Consider the following 21,708-nt stretch of genomic DNA (forward strand, 5'->3'; position numbering starts at 1 on the left):
AGGAAGCCTTCCTTCTTTCTCATTTGGTTCATTTTTAATTTTTAAATAGTTAACAGTAAATTGTGTATTTTCCAGAGTTAGCCTGTGTTCTATGGTTTCTCACCTCTTTTATTTCTGTACTTACCTCTTTAACAATGGTTTATCATTTTACATTATTGTAGGCTGTACAGTGGCTTTATCTAATATATTTTCTCCCAAATTTTCTTGTCCTGTTCTTTCACTCTTGTTTTCCTTCTTTTTCCTGATTCATCTGTCCTGTCCAATTTTCCTATCTGAATCAAATTTCAGTGTAGTCTTTCATGCTCTTGCCATTTCTTATTTTAACCTTATGTCACCCACTCATTTTGCCACCTCTCCCTCTAGGTTTATTTCTTACTCCTCTTTTCACATGGACATGTGGACATCATAGGTAGGGTATCTTTGCTATTGATATTGTTCCTATGTTCACTTTACATGGATTGTAGTTTTTCCCCAAAAGCATTGCACATGATGAAGGGGACCTCACCTTCACTTCTATTTCCTTCCCTTCCATCTCTCATTTTTATTCCCATTACATTCCTTATCATTGTCTTTGTCAAGATGTGCTGTATATTGTTAAGTTGTCCATACTGCTTCCTTCTGTGGATCTCATTCCAATCTTTTTATACCAGGGAATACTTCTTTCTGTGATCTTTCACCTTTTACCCTTACCAGATGAACTTGCCAGGTTATTCATCTTTTTTTAGGCATCATTATCAAAGGATTCTTATCATGTTTTCCAAGTCTTCTCTCACTAAATCCATCATCTCACCTTTTCCTTGTCTGCCAACTCCAACTTAGGTCATCTATTAGTAGAAATTATAGACACTGGCACGTGGACAAAACCTCGCATATTTATTGTGCTCTAACCTATATCATTTGACTGTCTCCTCTTGTGGTTATTGCTTACCACTCATTGCCATTCTTCATCCCAATATCAGCTCTGAATAGGTAACTTTTTATTTTTTTTTTATCTCTTTATTTTCACACTGACCTGAAAATTCATTATCAGTAGATACTTATCTCCAACTGTCATCCCCACTTCAGGTGCATCATGCTTTGCCTAATGTTGAAATGATGATAATTCTCTACAGATTAAAAGAATCAGCTGTACTTGAAAGGTGTGTCACATTCTTATTGGTGAAGGTTTGTTTCATGCTCATTTGCATGCTACAGTGCAGCTGTACTTGAAAGGTGTGTCACATTCTTATTGGTGAAGGTTTGTTTCATGCTCATTTGCATGCTACAGTGCAGCTGTACTACATATAAACATGGTGAAGGTAAGTAAGAACATTAAGGCTAGTGGTGAACACAAAATTGTGTATATAGGGGGCATCATAAATTGCAAAAAGCTATTTTTTGAGAAGAGGTAAGTAACTATCAGAAATAGATTTCAGTGTAATAAAATGTTAACTTTCAATATACCCTACAAAATTTTTACCTGTATCTGTTGTCAAGATGATTAATTATACTATCAAGATATTTTTGTTTCTCTACTACCTGAAAAATATATCTAATTAAATTGTAGTAGACAAAATATAAAACAAATTTCTCTATAATTGTGCATCTTCTGTCTTTACACAATTTTAATAATGATAATTTATTTTCTTAATTGTAAAGCGGCCTGGCACGGCCAGGTGGGTTAAGGCATTCGACTCATAATTTGAGGGTCGTGGGTTTAAATCCCCATTGCACCAAACTTGCTCACCCTTTCAGCCATGGGGGCACTATAATGCAACAGTCAGTCACACTATTCATTGATAAAAGAATAGCCCAAGAGTTGGTGGTGGTGATGATTAGCTGTCTTCCCTCTAGTCTTGCACTGGTAAATTAGGGACAGCTATTGCAGATAGCCCTCTAGTAGCTTTGTGCAAAATTTAAAACCAAAAAAACAAAGATTATAAAGTAAAATGAAGGCCTGTATGGAGAAAAATAAAAAGTTATCTCCAAACCTCAGACTTGAAAACATTTAATATTAGTTCACAAATGTTTTTTTTTTTCTTAATGATATTTATGGGTTAAAACATTCAAAATCTAATAATTTAGCACTTAGTTGCTATGGTAGCCATTAATTATTTTATTCGGTGTATTTCTTGCTACAGCTATTGTAAATAAACATCTCCAGAGTTGCATGCAATTGCACGGCTCTTTTTAAGATTTTTCAGCTAAGCTTTATATTTATTAGTCGTCAATTTTATTTTTTAGGTTTTAAAGGGTTTAAACAAGGTGGCTGACAATAGTTTTCCAAATATGATTCCATTTTTGACTGGATGTAAGGTTTACACTGATCCTTCAGAGCTTCCAGGTGATCAGAGCACTGGTCCATTTGATGACTGGCCATTTGTTTGGAAGAATTTTTCCAATGCTGGGTATATAACAGCTCTGCATGAAGATGATCCTGAGTTTACACTTCTTAATTACCTTTCTAAAGGCTGTCTTAATCAACCTACTGACTTCTACCTTCGACCTCTTTGGCTAGCTTTACATGGTTCTCCACTGTGGAAAGAAAGTAGTCAATGGTGTTTTGGTAATGTTCCAAAGTTAAAATTAATGTTAGATTGGATATTAGACTTCTGTAAAAAGCATAAAAGTATACCTTACTTTTTGTTTTCATTTTTCATTGAAGTTACTCACAATGATTTTAATAATGCACAACTGTTAGATGATGATGTTTCTCAGTTTTTGGAAATGCTGAACAGAAGTGGACTTTTTAAGAACACCATTGTCATCTTAATGGGTGATCATGGAAATAGGTAAGAACACTTTGAAATAATATCTGTTTTATGTTTGTATCTATATTGAGATGGGACAATCCATATTCAACTTCACCAGAATTTTCGATGTAATTGTTAGAGAAGGTAATCTAATTTCAGGTTCTGTGTCATCTTAATTTTCAACAATGTGAATTGGCTTGGTCAATTATTTTATAACAAATGCTGTAAGAAATATCTTAATATAGTTTCAGTGTTAAAAATTTAAAATAACCATTGTTCACATCAAAACAAATCTTAAATAAAACAGCATGATTTAGATTTTAAAAAATGTCATTTCACACCTTATGTATCTTTGCATGTTTAAAAAACATCCAATTCTAAATTACAATAAACTGGCTTCATTCTGCTTCCTCTGAAAATCCAGCGAAAGCAAAAGCTAGCAAGAACTGTAATTGTTCAAAAGAAAATCTTTCCAAAAAGCATGAATTTATTTTGAAAAAATAGATAATAAAATGTTAGAAAAACTTTCATTGTGTTTTACTTCATTACTTTGTTTTGAGTACTAAAAGGATGCAGTTTTCACTTTTTCTTGAATGTACTTTTACAAATAACATGTAGTAGATACTTACTGTTAATGTCATAAATTGCTAATATAGAGTTTGTAGTACAATCCTAGCATGCAGTTAGATATAAAATGCAATGCTGTATAATTCATTGTAATCTTCTGTTTGTGCAATATAAATAATTAGATCTTGAAAAGATTGATATGATGATTCTTTATGGTTCATTTTGCTCAGGTATGGTAATGTTCTTGAGACAGAGGTTGGAAGGATTGAGGAACGAATGCCATTCTTCTCGATACATCTTCCTTCAACTCTTAAAAAACAATACCCTCATCTACAGAAATATCTAAAAATGAACAGTGAGCGTCTTACAACGTGGATTGACATTCACTCACTTTTAATGGATGTTGCTACAGAAACATATTTTGAGAGTGCACCACAGCATGTGTGGAATACTCGAGGTTATAGTCCATGGAGAATGTTGATACCAAGTAATCGAACTTGTGAAGAAGCAGGAATTCCTCAACAATTTTGTATCTGTCAACAGTTCTACAATATTCCTGTTGATGACCCCACAAGTAAACAGGTAGCAGATGCCTTTGTAATAGAATTGAACAGTATGCTGGAACCAGTGTCTATGGCATGTGCTAAATTGTGGTTAAACCGGATTATTCAGGGACAGGTAACAGAAGTTCTGATAACACATTTTGATAAGAAAAAAAAAAAACGAATTTAGTTGTACTTAAAACTTTAACTGAACATGGTAATTAGAAAAAGAAGGAAATACAATTTTCTAAGTTAAGTTTACTGAAGTTGAAGTGCATAGAAAAAAAATTGAAAAATATATATTGCCTGTGTAATATTGGAATAAAATACTGCCAACTATACATTTCAAATACCCAGTAATCAACTTCACCAACTTTCTGTCTAAGGTCTCTTTGGTCTTTGTTTTTTCTCTTTCTCTCTCTCATTGTAGTTATTTATTCAAAGTGAAGTGTTTACTACACTAATTCAAATATTCATGCTTCACAAAGTTAAGCCCTTGGTATGCAAGATTTGAAGTGGGAGGGATAAAAAGTAATATCACAATAACTCTTGAAGTTTTACAATATGAAATAAATAAAATACTAATGTATAACAGCTGAAGGTTGGACATTGTATTCATTGTCCAGTATTAAGAACAAAAGCTTAAGTTTATAAATAATACATCATATACATTTTTAATAGAACTGTTTAGGAGTTTGTGAAATTATTAATGGTTTGATTTTTTTCAGACTCATTGGAGATGTATTAATATATCAAGTAATGATTAAGTAATTACTTAATACAGTTTTAATCCCTTAAACAGAACCAAGAACACTACATTTTTGATAGCAGCAGAACAATTAATTGTGAGGTAACTTATTAAACAATACTGTTTTGTTTCTCCTAACATGGCAAACTAAAATTAGTTAATTATAATTTAATACCACATAGTACATACTACCATAACAAACTAAAATTATCACTTTGTACCACTTAGTATGCCCTAACTTTTTAAAATTATTCATTATATTTAGCTTAAAATTTCAAGTTACTCTTTTAAAATAAACTTTATAGTTGAATATTCAAATCAGATAGTCCTACCTCCAAAAAACTGAAAATTTGAGTTTGTGCTCATGCTAGTAGCAAAAGGTAACTCAAATTTCTGAATGTTGTTTTTTTTGCACTGCAGAATACATTCTTCATTTTCCAACCTTCCATGTGACTTATTTTGCATATGTCAGGGGATCTTACTTCTATCACATCGCCCTACAAGCTTGCTATGTTCTACAGGTAATGTTTGTGGTAACAGATCAACTGTCTTGACCTAAACAGATTCTTCCAACAGAAGAGATACTGCATCACAAGATTTTGTTGAATTGGCTCTCATTTTGAAATGCAGATAATCAGTAGGCTGGCCACTCGTTAGGATAACCAACAACTGTAAAACTGGTCTCCAGTACCTCACCTTTTGGCTTTGGCAATGGATACATTCTGTAAGGATGTGGCAATATTACAACTCTAGTGATGTCGAGAAACCCACTTGTTGAGAAATTTATATGCAGAAACGGCTCGTTTGGGTTGAGAAAATATTTTACATAGAAGAGCAAACAACGTTTCGACCTTCTTCGGTCATCATCAGGTTCACCATTTTTGCATATAAATTACAACTCTGGGCTTTCCCTCCAATTCATATGTTACCCATTGTAATAACTATGATTTTTTTCCAACCCATTGTTGGGTCTTGTTAATGGCACCAGATTGGCAGCTACACTTTGATTTCTGTTTTTGCAATACTTTCATGAGTGCCAACCTCTTCCACTTCCTCTTTGGCCATCTCTGCAGAGGCATCCAAGATCTGACTTGGTATACCCAGCTATACAGAAGTTTGTATTTCTTCAGCAATGGAAGTTATGCTGCCTGTCTCATGACATCAAGGTTTAATTTATAAGGTTGCCATTTATCTGTCTCAGTCTTTGCTTAGTTCCAAAATAGACATTTCTCAATGAAAATGGTGCACATATCAGACATGGTGTACTGAGAGGAGGTTGAACTTACTTTGATGAAAGTGCCAGTCACAACTCGTTTTCTTTATTTGGCTCTTTAGCAAGGGTTTTGCATCTTCCACAATTGTCCTATATAAGGCAGTCTTATTAACTACTGTTTGATACTTGAGACAAAAAATCTGCAAGTCTTCAATACTCTGGATTCCTTAAGTTGCTTTGTGTCCTTTGTTGCAAATGACCATTCCAGTTATCTAATAGGTATGTTAAGGTTGCATTGCATTCCCTTTCTCAGTACCTGTGAGCATAGTCTCATTATCCATGTATTACATTTACCTGAAGGTTTAATTTTAGATTCTGCTAACCTTTTTACCTCACTGATTGGAGTGGTTTGCACTGATTGTCTACAGGACACTTTATCATCCAATCTACATCCTCAGACAAGTTCTTCTTACCTAAGACACTGTCAGCCAGGAAAAGGAATACATTTTTTTTACTGATTCATCTGATCACTATTCCTTTCTTCCATGACTATTTAGATTTTTATCATTATTATAGATTGTCTTTGAAGGTGGCTCATTTGAATTGCCTGCTGGAAGGCATTGTTCAGACTGATATGTAGACCCCTGTATATACTTTTATCTCACATATATTTATATGATGTGACAGTATCTTCATCTGAGGGTTTTCAATTTCTGACTGTAGCTATTTTAATCATTTCTGTTATATCGTACAGAGGGGTGAGTATTTCCGCTACTACACTTGTCTCTTCTTTATCTTTTAGGGTCCCTTATATTGTTTTAACAGGATCTCACTCTGTTGCAAGTGTTGCTCAAATAGGTGTGTTTTTATCAAACCCATTCCACACTAGCAACCACTAATTCAATATACTTTATCCAGATTGTGACAGGTATTATAAATGATTTGTTCCTTACTTCCACCTAGAGGCTGGCAGGGTAGTATTACTCTACTATACTGGACTACCAGTATGGGTGAAGCATAAGGGGATCCTGCTCATCCCTGCCAATTATTGGATTGAATAAATCATAGTCAATTTCCTTTTAAGAATATAGGGAACTTGTTTCACCTATTGCACTGTTTCCAAAGCACTGTTCCTGAGGACTCCCCAGCACACACTTCCCCTTAAGTTCTACCAGTGAAGCTAGGGAGTCTACTACACCCAGTTTCCAGTCACTTGGGTGGTGAACAGAGGTTTTTCCTCCAGAGTTTAACACTGAACTTCCTCCAATCTTGGAGAAAGGGGTGAAGTTGGAGCCCTTTTACTTGGGTTCCTAGATGTTTTTGCCCAGATATCAGTAGAAGAACTATCAGCTGTGGGAGCCTACTTGTAATACTGGTTCAAATTTAATGCTCAGCTATCTGATAGGGTTAAGCATGGCCCATTTTGATCAATATTAGTTCAGTACATTGTTCATGGAAGAAGGTTTATTGTCTCCTCTTAATTTTGAACACAGAGTAGTCCAATCATGTGCCTTGGTTTACTACAGTTTGTTCCATAATTCTGAAGCCAAGAGAAATTTACTTTGCCCACATGGAGTATTGCCTTTTGGTTTTACCTTCTTGTTGTGATTCAGGTGACTCAGAATGCCAACTCTTTTGGCTGCAATTTGGGATCCATTCATGTGTGTTTGCATGTGTGTGTGTATTGCAATCCAATTACCCTAGCCACTAACAGAGGATATAAGAGCCATGGCTCTTTAATTACAATCCTGAGCAGTGAAACTTTGGTTGTCTATCTAGTTGGGGCCTAGCCACTAGTGATGACGAATCTTGTAAAGTTCTACCCACAGCATATGAATTAAGTTTAAGACAATGAGCATACCCATTTTGAATGTAGTGTGGTTCCCCCACTAAGTGCCAGTCTTCTATTGATACATCCATGATCTATGCAGATGCATTTGGTATTTACAATGCTCTCATCAGCCCTTTCACCTTTTCATTGTGGGATTCTAGCTGTAGTGTAAGAAGAGGTATGTGTGCATTGGAAGCTAACATTTTCTTAAATTGAAAATATATTTCCAGTAATACCTTCTTTCACACTCTCCTGCCCTTGCTCGCACTAAGAGCTGGTGTTAGAGACTGTGGATTTAGTTAGTCTTGAAAAAGTGATAACATTGTCCAATTGAGATGCTTTTATACAGTACCAGGATAGAGGGAATATTTATGTAGATGGAAACTATTACAAGAAAAATATTTCCAAGGGTAGTTAAATGTAGTATAAGACTGGAGCGCACAAGAAGAAATCAGACCAATGCTTAGATGGGCAAAGAAAGAAACCCTAGTTGTTATGAGAGAGGAAAATATTATTTGAAAAACATTTTTGATTTAAGAAAATGAAGAAAATGTTAACTTTCATTTGAGCTCATTTTAACTTTAAGACAGCCTCAAATTAATTTTTATACCTTAAAACCCTACAGCTTTCAGATCCTCAACTCCCATGTATTTTTTTTCCTGCATATTTTTATCTGAATAGTCTTAAGTAGAAAAGATTTATCAAATAGAAGTTTTCTGAAATTGAATTGAATTTACTTTTCATGAACTTGGAAGATTGTCTTTGAATTGAATAAGATATTTATTAGAAAACCTTTAAAGTTTCTTATTTTTGTCTTGTTATAACTGGTCTTTTTTATTTTACATAAATATAAAATCTCTCACATTTACCATTGCTGGTCACTGTCCATGATTTTGAAATAATTGTAATTTGATTATCAGTTATCTTCTGCAAATTTAGCTTTGGCTTAATTTTATTAGTCCATTAATGTTTTTGTGTTCTTTAAGTCTCACTCAAACAATTGTGTCCAATTCACTAATGTTAGACTGATTACAGGACTAGGGAATTTTGTAGGTGCCATTTATGTTTTCATGAATGTGTTTCAGAAGACATCCTGAGAGTATTTTTAGGTTTTTGGTTTACATCTGTATTCAATTTTCATTACATATGTTTAGAAAATAATTCAGGATCTCATACTCAAGAATATGAATTGAAGTTTAATACTGTAGCAAAACTTTTTTGATTAGAAGCATCTTTCTTAAAGGTGAAAAATCATGGTGAAAACTTTGATCACACAAGGTTTTGACTTTTCGTAATCTCTGACTTGATTACTGATACATGGGATTTGTAGAAAGCAATCAGAGAATATTTTATTAAATATAGATAAGCAGATGGTTCCTGTCTGGTGGTGGGTGTATCAAACAATGAGCTGGTAGTTTTATTTCAGTTCCATTATAAAGTTAATCTCAGGATTACAATATTTAGGATTTTAAGAAAGTTTTAAACAGAGTTATTCATATGTTCAAGTAATAAATAATTTGTCAACTTTATAAAGACAGGATTTATGGTTGATTATAGAAAGACCATTTTCTTCAAAGTTTATCATGATAATATGTAGCAAATGCAATGATGAATTTTGAAATTAATATTTCAAAAACTAAGTTGAGCTTTATGCACTGCTATTTGGTATTATGTCATTATTGTTTTTCAATCACACTTTTCTTTACCACTTAATTGCAAAGCTACTACTGTGATGTGTACATTTTATACTTTCCTTTGGTAAAGTAAGAATTTTAAAATTTATATTATTGATCTGTTGCTATGTTGTTTGGACAAAACATTTGGTTCACAAAACCATTAAGTTACCTCATTCTAGTTGCCTTTTGACTTTGTTGTCTATAGCATATGTTATCTACTCTGCTTGAGGGATGCTGTTTTACATCTGTGTTAAAAGGTTTAGTGACTGCAATGTCCTTTGCTTGCCAAGTGGTTGATGTCACAGCTGACAAATGATGTAAGAGAACTCTCAGATGTGTGATATTATCACATAAAAAAAAGAAACTCAGGTCTTCCTGTATCTGTACAGAATCTTAGTTCTACACAGTTCTGCTTTGCTTATTGTCATGCTTGGTTTATCCAGGGACTTGGGCTGAAAGAGAGAGAGCTGTCAATTCAAACAGTGATTCAGTAGGGGCATTTGTCCACTTTTCTAAATAGTTAGACAATACTGTTTTGTTTTTTTTTTGTTGTTGTTTGTGTGTGTGTGTGTGTGTGTGTGTTGTTGTGTCATAAAGATTGTATTCACTTTTCTTAAAGCATGTCTGTTTACCACACAGCTTAAAATTCAATTGAATTTTCAAATTAATATTATTCTGAAATTATCTGTTTGATCCTGCTGTTATTAAACAGACCTATCTAATATACATAATAAAATCTACTCACCTGAGAATAATGCACTACTACAGATTTTGTAAGAGATTTTCATACATCTGCTACATGGAATAAGAGTGGAGGAAACATATGCATGCTTCAACCTTATGTCTAGAGCATAAACCTTATTCATATTGTTTAGAAATTAATTAAACTAATGTTGTAATAGGATAAGCTTCATTATTCTACCTTTAAGTATTGAAAGTTGAATGCCAACTTAAGATGAAGGTACTATGCATTCTCTGTTTCTAATGTGAATAAAAATATAATTTAAATATTTAGCTAATAAAGTCCATGTAATGGTAACAAATTAATTTGTCCCTGATGAATGTTACAGCCACATTCATTTGCAGACCTAATTTTATAAATAAGCTTTCCGGTATAAACTCTGATAATAAAGTAAGCCTAAGTTCATGAACAGTTTTTCTATTGAAAATTTGAGACCTGTGGTGTATATGCCTAAATTAATTGAATTTGATAGATAAGCATATAATTCACTAAGAGACTAAATACGTAATTCTCAGAACCAGCATAGAACTGAGTCAATTAGTTGATCAGTATTTATATCATAACTTTTCTGGTTCTTAGGTTCTATGAATTTTCCAGCTTGTTTAATCAACACTTACTAAACATTTTCTGCTTTATTCAACCCAAAATTTAAAGAAAAACTTTCCTTTTATCTGTGCTATATATAAAGAAACTATTGTTACCTATAATACTCATTTAGAATTTGTATATCAGTAATATTTTCTGGTTTTACAGTTTTATTTTGAACTTTTCAGGTAATAATTCCAAATAAACATGTTGCACAGAAAAAAGGCTATATCCTTGCTGTTAGGATTCTTGTTGAAGTGGGACCAAGTAGAGCTTTGTTAGAAGGTATCTTACAGCGAGATGCTTGGTCATCTAAATATTCTGTGGTTGGTGATATTAACCGCCTTAACAAATACAAAGGCCAATCAGAATGTGTGAATGATAAAAAACTGAGGAAGTTTTGTTATTGCTTTTCTAATATAGTTTCATAATGTTTATTTTTTTCCTGCGACAGCTGAGAAGATTTCAGTGTGCTAATCTAACCACTCAGCATGTTAATTGTGCAGTAAGACATTGGAAAATGTTCACTAAGTGTCCGATGTGACTAATTTTGTTGTAGTTTTGAGATTAAAAATTAAAAATATATAATCTTTATTTTATTGACTCACATAAAGATATTTCAACATTTCTGTTGATTGGCAATAACAGAAATTCATTATGGGATATGTGAAACATTTAAATTCAAAGATCTACATTGCATAAAATTTAGAATGCTTTTAAAACATAGCATTAATAAACACTGTTTTACCATTATTCATGTTATATCAGGTGAACACTGGTAAAATATTTTTATTGCTATGTTTTTTTAATATTATCTTATGTTAACTGTAATAAAGAATTTTTTGTTTAAAATACTGAAATACTTCCATTATTGAATTTCATTATTTGTCAGAACAGTATTTGGTTACTAAATATAATGAAAAGGTTTTCTTTTGTGTGTGTGTGTGTGTGTGTGTGTTATATATGTAAGAAACCCTGTAACTTAAGATGTTTTGAAAGGTAAGCATTTTTTTGTTGGAACAAACTGAGGAAGAAAGGTGTATTTTTCAAAACTGCTCAGACTATAGGGTTTCATTTTTGTCTTTGATTGTTTTTTTTACCTGTTTGATTCATAATACCTACAAATTTTGTTACTTATTTTCCCAGAATTATATTAGCAAAATTACCATTAACAGTAGGAAAAGATTACTTGACTATAATATGTAATACATCTGAAATCCTAAATATTTTTATCTACTCTAACATTGGCTGAAATTCTATGCAACTGTTTTTAAACTAAAATGAGAAAGTTATTAAGAAGTGCATGTTTTTTTCTGTTGTTGTTGTTTGTGTTTTTTGTTTCTAACCTCTAGCAGATTATACTCATAATTATATTTCAAGTACTCTTTTATGGATAATTGTTTTTGTAGATGATATTTGATTAGTCGGGAAAATTATGTGTGTCATACTACCAAATATGACATTTCTAAATAACAATGAATACTGCATATACTCCTGCCACTATAATTATTTATCAGTTTTAACAGTATATTTGTATAGATTTGAATAAGCGTATATGGATAATTCTTTTTTAACACAAGTTTACCATATAAAAGTCTAGGCTTAGCAGCAAACATCTTAAAAATAACATAATAAATTTGGTTTAGCTGTAATTGAATACTTCCAATTTTATACTTGTAGCCCTAGATTAGTGTATTAGTTCTTTTTGGGATAAAGTATTACTCATATTATGAAGTGTATGTTAATTTTATTTGTCGTGCTGTGCCCTTCGTTAGTGTACTGATTATGTATATCTTTTATGATGTCATTAAAGATATACAGGTTGAATACATCATGTTAAAATGATTTTGGAGTCTCATTACATTTTTATAGTCCATGTTACCTTGTCCAGACTTGCTTTATTTAACAATAGCACTGTAACATAGCTTCAGTTGTAAAACACAATGCTGTAAGTCATTCAAGTGCAAAGCACACCCTCCTACCTGTGGCTTACCTTAGTCTGTTTAGTCAAGGAGGACAGTGGTGTTCTAATACCCATTTTAACAGTAATCACAAAGAAATTCATAAACACTGTATTAAGTGACTTGACCACTTTCTCTTCATATCAGATTGGGTACAGTGGTAAGTCTACGGACTTACAATGCTAAAATCAGGGGTTCTATTCCCCTTGGTGGACTCAGCAGATGGCCAAGTGTAGTCTTGCTAAAAGAAAAGCACATATCAAATTGAGTCAATACTTATTTCATTGTCTTACTCCTTAAAATATGGCACAACATGTCACGATATAGCAGATATGTGCTGTTCCACGATGTTTTATGCTAACTGTGGTTATCACATGATTTACATATTCAAAATCATTTTATATAATGTAATCAACCCTATGTTTATTAAGAAGAATTAAAAATGTACTTAAGTTATGATGTGATGCATAAGGTCACACAAATTTAGAAGAATAGTATCCTCATTATGGGACATAATCATGCAAGCAGATTTCCAAATTAATTTCTAAATAATGTCTTCTTAAATACTGTTTTAAAAATATTCTGAATGGCCTTTATCTTATTTTGACATTATATATGAATAAGGATCAACAATTGCTTTCAAACTTTATTTTTACTCTGAATGCATTTATTTTTGTGCTTCTAGTGTATGTACTGGCTTTTTCTTGAAAAGCTTTCTAACCATTAGACTGTATTAAATAAATTGCATATAAAGTATGGAGGATAACACTAGTGTTATTATGTTTGAGAACAACTGGTTATTTTTAAGTTTTATCATTAGTTTAAAGGTATCAGTTAACAATTATAAGAATTTTTTCATATTAATTTAATCCATTTATTTTTTGAAATGATTAATTTCTTGAAATATTAGCAATGAAGTAATAATTTTGTGACTTGAAAATGTAATTTCATAAGGTATGTTTTACTAGTTACAAACCAATGTTTTTGTCAGCATTAATGTCATTATTAAACATAGTGTTTTTTGTAACATTTAGGTGAGTCAAAAACTTTTGGGAATATTATAAGTGAAAATATTTTTTACATAAGTGTAATTTTAATTTTATTAAAAAGTGTCAGTCAGTCCAAGATAATACATAGCAACAAACTGGCTCCACAAACTATACTTGCTTCTCTTTTGGTCTTCCATGATGGTAATTTGTAACCAGTCCTTGATATTTATCCCCATTTTGCTTCCTTAGATAAATAAAATTTTTTATGGAGAAAAGTATTATGTAAAAATGTATTTCAACATGAAAGTTAACATTCATATACTTCTAGTTTCTATTATTTATTTCCTAACATAAATTATTAGTTCCAGCAATTTCTTCTAAAAACCAGCATACTGTATAGATAACTTAATCATAATTTGTTTTCTACTTGAACATTAATTCAGTCTCTTTGACATTCCGTTTTCCTTGCACACACCCCTTTTAGCCCAAGTGCTAATTGTTTTTGCTGGATGGACATGTGTAATTGTAAATAATTTTTTAGTTATATTTTGAGTGACAAATATTGCTATACTTAGTTTTTGAGACTTGTCTGTTTAATCAAGATTATACAAACACGTTTACACCATTACTTTATTATGCAGAAATGAATTAGTTGGAAATTTATATGTACCTTTACGTTGTCCTAATGAACCTCCTTACAAAGAAATGTATTTTAATATGTTATAAGTTTTAATAGGTCAGTATATTTAAAATGTTTTCAACAAAAGGCTGATTTACCTTATGTGCAAAGTATACAATTGTATGTTGAATTTATTGACAGTTAACTTGTGTTTTGTGTTTTACTATTTTAAAAAAACTGTTTTGCAAGAATTAAATGCTAGTTAAAAACTTGTTTATTTAAAATGCATACAGTGATGTAGTATAGTTTCTTTTTGATTGTTCATAACAAACAATTGTTTGTAGTCATAGAAGATCCATTTTGAAGATGAACTGAGTTATGACAAAATATAAAATACAAATACCTCATACTTTACTTATTCTTAAGTACAGTGTTTTGTATTTTTAAAAATATTGGTAAGAGAAACAGTCTTCCCAAATTATAAATTTTCATTAATATTTGACAAATATTTAAGTGGTTTTCCAAAAATAATTGGCATATTGTATTTGATGTTCTAACATATATTGTTATTACCATCTTAAACATAATTTATTGCAGCAGGTTTCCAAGTTTTTTATCAATGGTTGTTAAATATTTTATTGGCTTTATTATGAATAATCAAGAATTTGTGATTCTGGTATGTGAAACTATTAAAATGATAAGGATTATTACCATTATAAATATAATTATTGCCAATTTAATATGATTGATGGTTGAAAGTATGTTATTTATTTATTCATTAATACTAATGATAACTAAATTTATTGCTGGGTTTATACATAATAAAGAAACTTGTTATTTTACAACCTAACATTATACCTTTTAATATCTTGTATAGAATTGCTACCAAAGCATATTTACATCTCTCCTTTTGTCTATAGTTGCTGAAATGAAATGTGCATGTATGTGAAATCATATAGTAAGGCACATGCGAATTTTCTAGACAAACTGAGTATTATTATTATGTTCAGGTGGAACAGTTTGATAACCTAATAAAGATGACCTACATTATACCTGATTCAGCAGCTGCTATATCAGATTGAATAATTTTATTATCGATACAAGCAAATTGTCCATTCATCTACTTCTGTCATTTACCCTAATATTTGAAGCAAATCTTTGTTTATTTGACAGTTTTGCAGAAATTGATTTATTATGTAATTTTTACTGGAAGTGTTATTGTAATTCTAAAACAATATTGATAATTAATAATATATAATATATAGTCTTAACAATAAATAATAAGCAACCTAAAAAAATTTACTACAGTTTTTCTGCCATAAGCCATCATTTCAATAAAATGGAAATGTTATAATACCTTGTTATTTAAATCTGTTACTCTAGAAATGACAAAAAAAGACCAAGTGTCAATAGACTTTTTTTTTCTGTAAATCACAGAGTTAAATCATTGTCACTATTACATCATCCCTACTGTGATAGCAAGTACTCAGGATTATGCATGTTTTCTTAAATAATTGAACAATGAACAGTATTTAGACTACCTAGAGGTTTGTCATACAGATACAAGTTTCTCGAGCAAAATTAATCCACAAAGTGTCTTTAAATGTGTATTGAATGAAACTTGAAATAAACTTAAATTGGGTTTTGATTATGAACATTTAGGAAAAGTTAAGTTCTTAAATGAGATCATAAACTTGTTGTTGAATTAAATAATTGGATATATACTACTGAGAAAAATTGTTTAGACAGTTCTTTCATCAGAGAAACTGTATTCTGCAGTAATTATCCTTTGTTGTTTTCAAGTATAAAAATGACTTATTTCTATACAAATTTGTATTATTTGTAATTGATTGCACTTACATTTACATTTGTTTAGTATTTTTTGATATGTTAACAGAATTACTTTAAATGTTTACATTTACAGTTATTATACCTGAAATGTTAACATGCATATGTATAGGGCTTTTTACGTTTTTTTAATATAATAAAAACAACAGTGATACTTTCTTCTTTACTAAATGTTATACTTTGATTTCAAACACAAGTGAAAATAAAGACTGTTTACTTACTTAGTGGAATGTCTTTTATGGATATATATCTGACATAGAATAATTTTAAACAGCTGGATGGAAGTTATGCAATTTGGTTATTAATGAAAGGTTATCTTAGGACATGAAAGATTACCTCTCTTTATATGTAATTGTAAAAAAATCCAATAAAAACTGCACACAAAATTGTAAAACTGCAAATTTGCATGCATCTCCCCATGGACCTAACACACCCTTATGCCTAGTTTGGTGAGGATCCATATACAGGGGTGAAGTAGTTGTGAAAAAAAACGCAAAACTGAAAATTTATACATGCCCTCACATTGATCTAATGAACTTCCGTACAAATTTTCGTGAAGATCCATCAAAACTCTGCAAACTAGTTACATGGACAGAAAATGCAGTACTATCATATTTATACTTATTAATACAGAGCAAAAACAAATTTGCATTAAACAATATAAAGTTTTTAATTTACATCTTCATTAGATTTAATTTGTATCTTTGATCAATCTATAATCATCATTTTAGCCAGTTTCTTTTGAGTACTTTTTAATAAACATATTATTGCAAATACAATGTTTAAAATATTTTCAACCAATTCGATGCAGAATGATTAATTAAACTCAAGTCATAAATTAAGTTTCATTGAGATCTTTACACAAAAAATAACTGAATCATGCAGTGAACATTAATATTAACTTCTGATAAAAGCAAATTATGTAGATTAGCACTTAAAAAATGGAGCTGATTGATTAAATGTATACAGTTGATTACTTACGAACTTCAAATTGTGTTAAATAATCAGTTAATCACAATTAAATCAGTTTTGAGTCAGCATACCCTGGTGATTAGGATGATTTAACTTCCATCACTGTAAAGCATAAACATTTTTCAAGCTTGGCGGCATTGAATTTTGTAATGACAGCTCCTAAAGCTATCTGTTATTGTTCATAATTTTAACCTACTGATCAAAGGGAGGGCGACAGGCTAGAAGTACCCACTATGAACGTTTGGGCTGATATTTTACAAACTAAAGGGTAAATTGGTTGTGTAATAATAATACAATTATAGATGAAAGGGCAAACACATTTGGAAGTCCAAGAGTTAACAGTGAGTGCTGACAACCAATTGATTTCTCTCTTGTCGGCAGTTCAGAATTAGTAATTTAACTATAACTAATACATATTCAGCTTCAGATACATAATAACTACTACTAAAGTTGCTGCATTGTACATATGTTTTGCTTGTATGCAACATGTAAAAGTGTAGCCATTGATTAACTAACTGTTCATAATGGTGCCTGTTGTTTTTACCTTGTTTGGTCTAAACAGTAGTGTAGCTTTAACTTTACTATAATACTTATTTATGAAATGATGAAAATCTATCTCTAGGTGTTTGGGTATATATATTTGTATACCCAGGAGGGTCAGGTACACTAGACCTCTTCCTCCTTCCATTACTCAGTTGGAATGGACTGATTAATACATTTAGAGTAAATACAAAATGGCTGAAGTAATAGCATAACTTTAAATCTGGTCCTTTTCAGGGCAATGTCCATTTACATTGTTTTTTTTTTTAATAAGTCTAGAACGTAGGTGGCCTGTTTTATTTTAGCACTATTTTATTATTATTATTATTTTAAATTTGATTTTATCTTAAAGATTTGATGTACAAGTTTAACGGGGAAAGGTGTTTAGGTCTCTCTTCATCATATATGCAATATCTGTCTAGTTTGCATAACTCATTTTTTCGCCAATTTTTATCAAAATATTTAATGTACTATGTAGAAGTCAATCTGGTATTGTTTATGTATTTGTAATTGTGCATGAACTTTGAGGAAGTGGTTTAAGTACTTTGTATGCTGATGTAATTAGTGTATTCTGTAATGTTTGGAGTTTAGTTTGGAATTGTTTTTCACTTACATTAATCCATGCAGGAGTTGCATAGTCTATTACTGGTCTAATGTATGCCTTGTATATTTTAATGATGTTTTCTGCCAGTTAGACTCCTTGAATAGTCTATTACTGGTCTAATGTAGGCCTTGTATATTTTAATGATGTTTTCTGTCAGTTAGACTCCTTGCATAATTTATTCTTCGCCAAATTGTAGTTTTTATGTTATTTACATGTTTTATCCAGGTAAGTTTAGAATCATATGTTAACCCTAAAAAATTTGCGGATGTAGCAGTCAGGAGAAGCTCTCCGTTCATGTAGATCTGGGGTTGAACTTTTTGATGTTTGGTAGATTTTGAAAATATTGCTAATTGTGTCTTCGCTGTGCTTATTTTAATTCTATATTTTTGTCAGTATTCACATTATCTGTTCACTTGTGGTTGTAAGTTAGTGGCTGCTATTTCTGGTGTAGGGGCACTTTTCCAAATTGCTACATCATCAGCGAACTGTGACGCGTATCCATGATTTGGATCTTTAGGTGGCATATTATTTACATACATGATGAAGAGAATAGCACTAACCACCCCTCCTTGAGGGACGCCAGCTTCTGGAGTGAAGAACTCCGAGAAAGTTCCCTCTACGTTTATTCTACATTTTCTATTTTCCAAAAAGTTTGATAACCAGCGAATAATTTCACACGGTAGTCCCATTTCATACATATGGAACCGAAGACCATTGTGTCATACAGTGTCGAATGCTTTCTCTCGATATCGAGGAAGCAGGCAACAGTGCATTCTTTATTATTAAAGCTGTTTATTATTGTTTCAGTTAATCTAATTAAATGATATGTTATTTGTCTATATTTTGTTCTTCTGGTAATTTTGAATTAATCTCCAGAAATATGGAGAGTCTTGCTTATTATTCTTTCACGAATTTTGCCTACACAGCTAGTCAGGCTGATTGGTTGGTACCTGTTTGGTTTATTGGCTGGTTTTCCTTCTTTGTGGAACATTAAAATATTAGTTTTTTTGTGAGTAGTTGGATATTGTAGTCAAATGTATTATTTGTGTTGTTGTTTGTAATGTTGACTGGAAAATGTGGTTTATATAATTCTATGTTATTTATTACGTAGTTGTTTACTTTATTGTAGTAATAGTTGTTCATGTCCGAGTCATATGTTTTAAATGTGTTTTGTAATTGATGTTTGAAGGCTTCTGCTTTTTCTTTGTTGGTTTATGCTAAGGTGTTGTTATATTCCAGTGTTGGGTATTTTCTTGTCGTGGGTTCATTTGTGAATCTTTTTAAGTGTAACCAGAACTTACTAGGGTCGGTTTGTTCGTTTAGTTGGGAGCAGAAGTTGTCCCATTTTTCTTGTTTTTGCTGTTTAATTTCTGCTCTAATTTTATTTCTAATGTTGTTAATTTGTGTTTTACTTCTTGTTCTCTTGTTGCCAATAATAGTCTTCTTAATTGTCTTCATTGTTTTATCATTGTTAATAATTGTTTGGTTGGTTTCCATGCATTGTTTGTAGATTTATACTGTTGTTTCAGTACCGTGTCCGCAGCTGCTTTTAAAAGGCTCTCCAAGATTATTTGACTGTAACAATCAATTTCTGATTCGTTATTCGCTGTATGCTTAATTGTGTTTGGTAGTATGTTGTCTAATACTTTTTGAAATTCTTGCCAATTTCCTTTTTTGTAATCAAATTTGTCTTGCCTACAGTTTTTATCTTTATGGGGGGTGAGATCGAAGACACACCAAATTGGGAGATGGTCGCTGTCAACATCTTTTCCCACATTCAAATTTATTAGCTTTTGTCTAACATTAAAAGAGGTGAGACAGATGCCTAGGATTTATATGCAAAAACGGCTCGTTTGGGCTGAGAAAATATTTTACATAGAAGAGCGAACAACGTTTCGACCTTCGGTTATCGTCAGGTTCACAAAGAAAGAGGTAACTGACCGGAAGCTGACCACATGTTTGAAAGGGGTTGTGTAACTGAGTGTCGGAATGTAGAGGGCGGTGTTAGAAGTTTGAATATATAATTTTATTTATTTTATTATATTAATATAGGTATAAAGGCGTTCCTTTATATTGGTTTATTTTGGGTTTAGGTTGTTGTATAAGTAAGGCTTCTTTAATTTTGCGTTTGTTTATGTTTGTTTCTTTATTTAGTATTTGAGTGTTTTCTATGGTTATGTTGTGTTTATTTGACTTGCAGTGTTCGAAAACGTGTGAAGGTGACTTTTTATGTTCTTTGAATCTGGTTTCCATTTTTCTACTTGTTTCTCCAATATAGAAGTCGTGGCAGTTATCACATTGTATTTTGTAAATAATGTTGGTGTGGCGTTTGTCAGTGTAGTTTTTACATAGTATAGACCTCAGTTTTGTGCCTGGTTTTTGAATAAATTTGGTATTAACTGGAATGTCATATTTTGTTACTAATTTTTGCCAAATGTTGGTTATTTGTTTGCTGATGTCAGGAATATATGGTATACAGCAGTATATGGTTTCGTGATTTTTTGATTCGTGAGATATATTTACTTTTGCTTTCTGTCTAGGTGTGTGCGTATAATGTTTTCTACGGTTTGTGGAGGAAACTTATTGATGTTGATGAAGTATTGTTTTATTTTGTCTAATTCATCGTTAATTTTATCTGGTGAGCATAGTTTTATGGCTGTGTTTATTTGGTTTCTTAGTATGTTGAGTTTTTGTTTTGTTCCATGTGCTGAGTCCCAAGGAATGTATAGTCCAGTAAGGGTGATGTTTCGGTGGATTTCTGTTTTGAATTGTGTGTCGGTTCTTGTAATTTTGAGGTTAAGAAATGATATTTGATTGCTTTCTTCCTGTTCACATGTGAAGTTAATGTTGGGATGTATATGTCTAGGATGTTGCATAGGTAGTATGGGTAGGTGTATTATCATTAATAAGGGATATGCTATTGTTATCTATGAATTGTCATAGGTGTCTGCCATTAGAGTTGTGGATTTACATCCAAAGTTCTGATGTTTGCTATTCAGATCACCTATTACAATTGTATTTCGGTTGTGGGAACAGATGTTGTAGATGAGATTTATGTCTATGCACTTATTTGGAGAACAGTATATTCCTGCTGTTGTTATTATCGAGTGGTTTTCTAAGAGGATATCAACCACTATATTTTCATTTCTGCTGTTCATTTGGATTTCAGTAACGGAAAGGTGGTTTTTATATAATAACATAATTCCTCTGTTGATGCCTTGATTATTTCTTCTTATTGATGTATAGTTATATATTTTGAATATATTCTTGGGATAACTTAGTGTTTCACTTATGTTAAAAATATCAGGGTTAATATCTGTTATTATGTCTTCGATCTCGTGTTTCTTGGAAGCAAGTGCACCTTGGATGTTGATGCTAAGGACTGTGAATTTAAGATTTGAGCATGTATCCTGTGATTGTTGTGGTATGTGTGGTGTTATGTGTTTTTAGCTATGTGTATGAAAAGGTCTATGCTATTTTTCAAATGGGTCAGTTTTGTAAATTCTGTAATGAACTCTGTAAGAATGTTTTTAAGTTTA

At 31.6% G+C, this 21,708-nt stretch overlaps 1 protein-coding gene and 1 long non-coding RNA gene across 3 annotated transcripts in view; one reads left to right on the forward strand and one right to left on the reverse strand.

Moving 5' to 3' along the window:
* LOC143227493 (uncharacterized) overlaps positions 1 to 16,277 on the forward strand; it is a 52,752-nt gene extending 36,475 nt beyond the window's left edge. For both annotated transcript variants that reach the window (XM_076458937.1, XM_076458944.1), the window contains 3 exons: positions 2,224 to 2,771; positions 3,530 to 3,977; positions 10,825 to 16,277. In XM_076458937.1, the coding sequence (XP_076315052.1) occupies positions 2,224 to 2,771; positions 3,530 to 3,977; positions 10,825 to 11,067 (1,239 nt within the window). In that variant the 3' untranslated portion in view covers positions 11,068 to 16,277. The remainder of the gene's footprint in view (positions 1 to 2,223; positions 2,772 to 3,529; positions 3,978 to 10,824) is intronic.
* Positions 13,671 to 20,722, reverse strand: LOC143227510 (uncharacterized). The gene is made up of 2 exons (XR_013015006.1): positions 16,275 to 20,722; positions 13,671 to 13,830 (listed from the first exon to the last, which is right to left on the reverse strand). It is a non-coding gene; the product is annotated as an uncharacterized LOC143227510 (long non-coding RNA).
* Between the last annotated feature and the right edge of the window lie 986 nt (positions 20,723 to 21,708).

This window comes from Tachypleus tridentatus, chromosome 1 (assembly GCF_004210375.1).
Source record: "Tachypleus tridentatus isolate NWPU-2018 chromosome 1, ASM421037v1, whole genome shotgun sequence".
In the NCBI taxonomy this organism is placed as follows: Eukaryota; Metazoa; Arthropoda; class Merostomata; order Xiphosura; family Limulidae; genus Tachypleus; species Tachypleus tridentatus.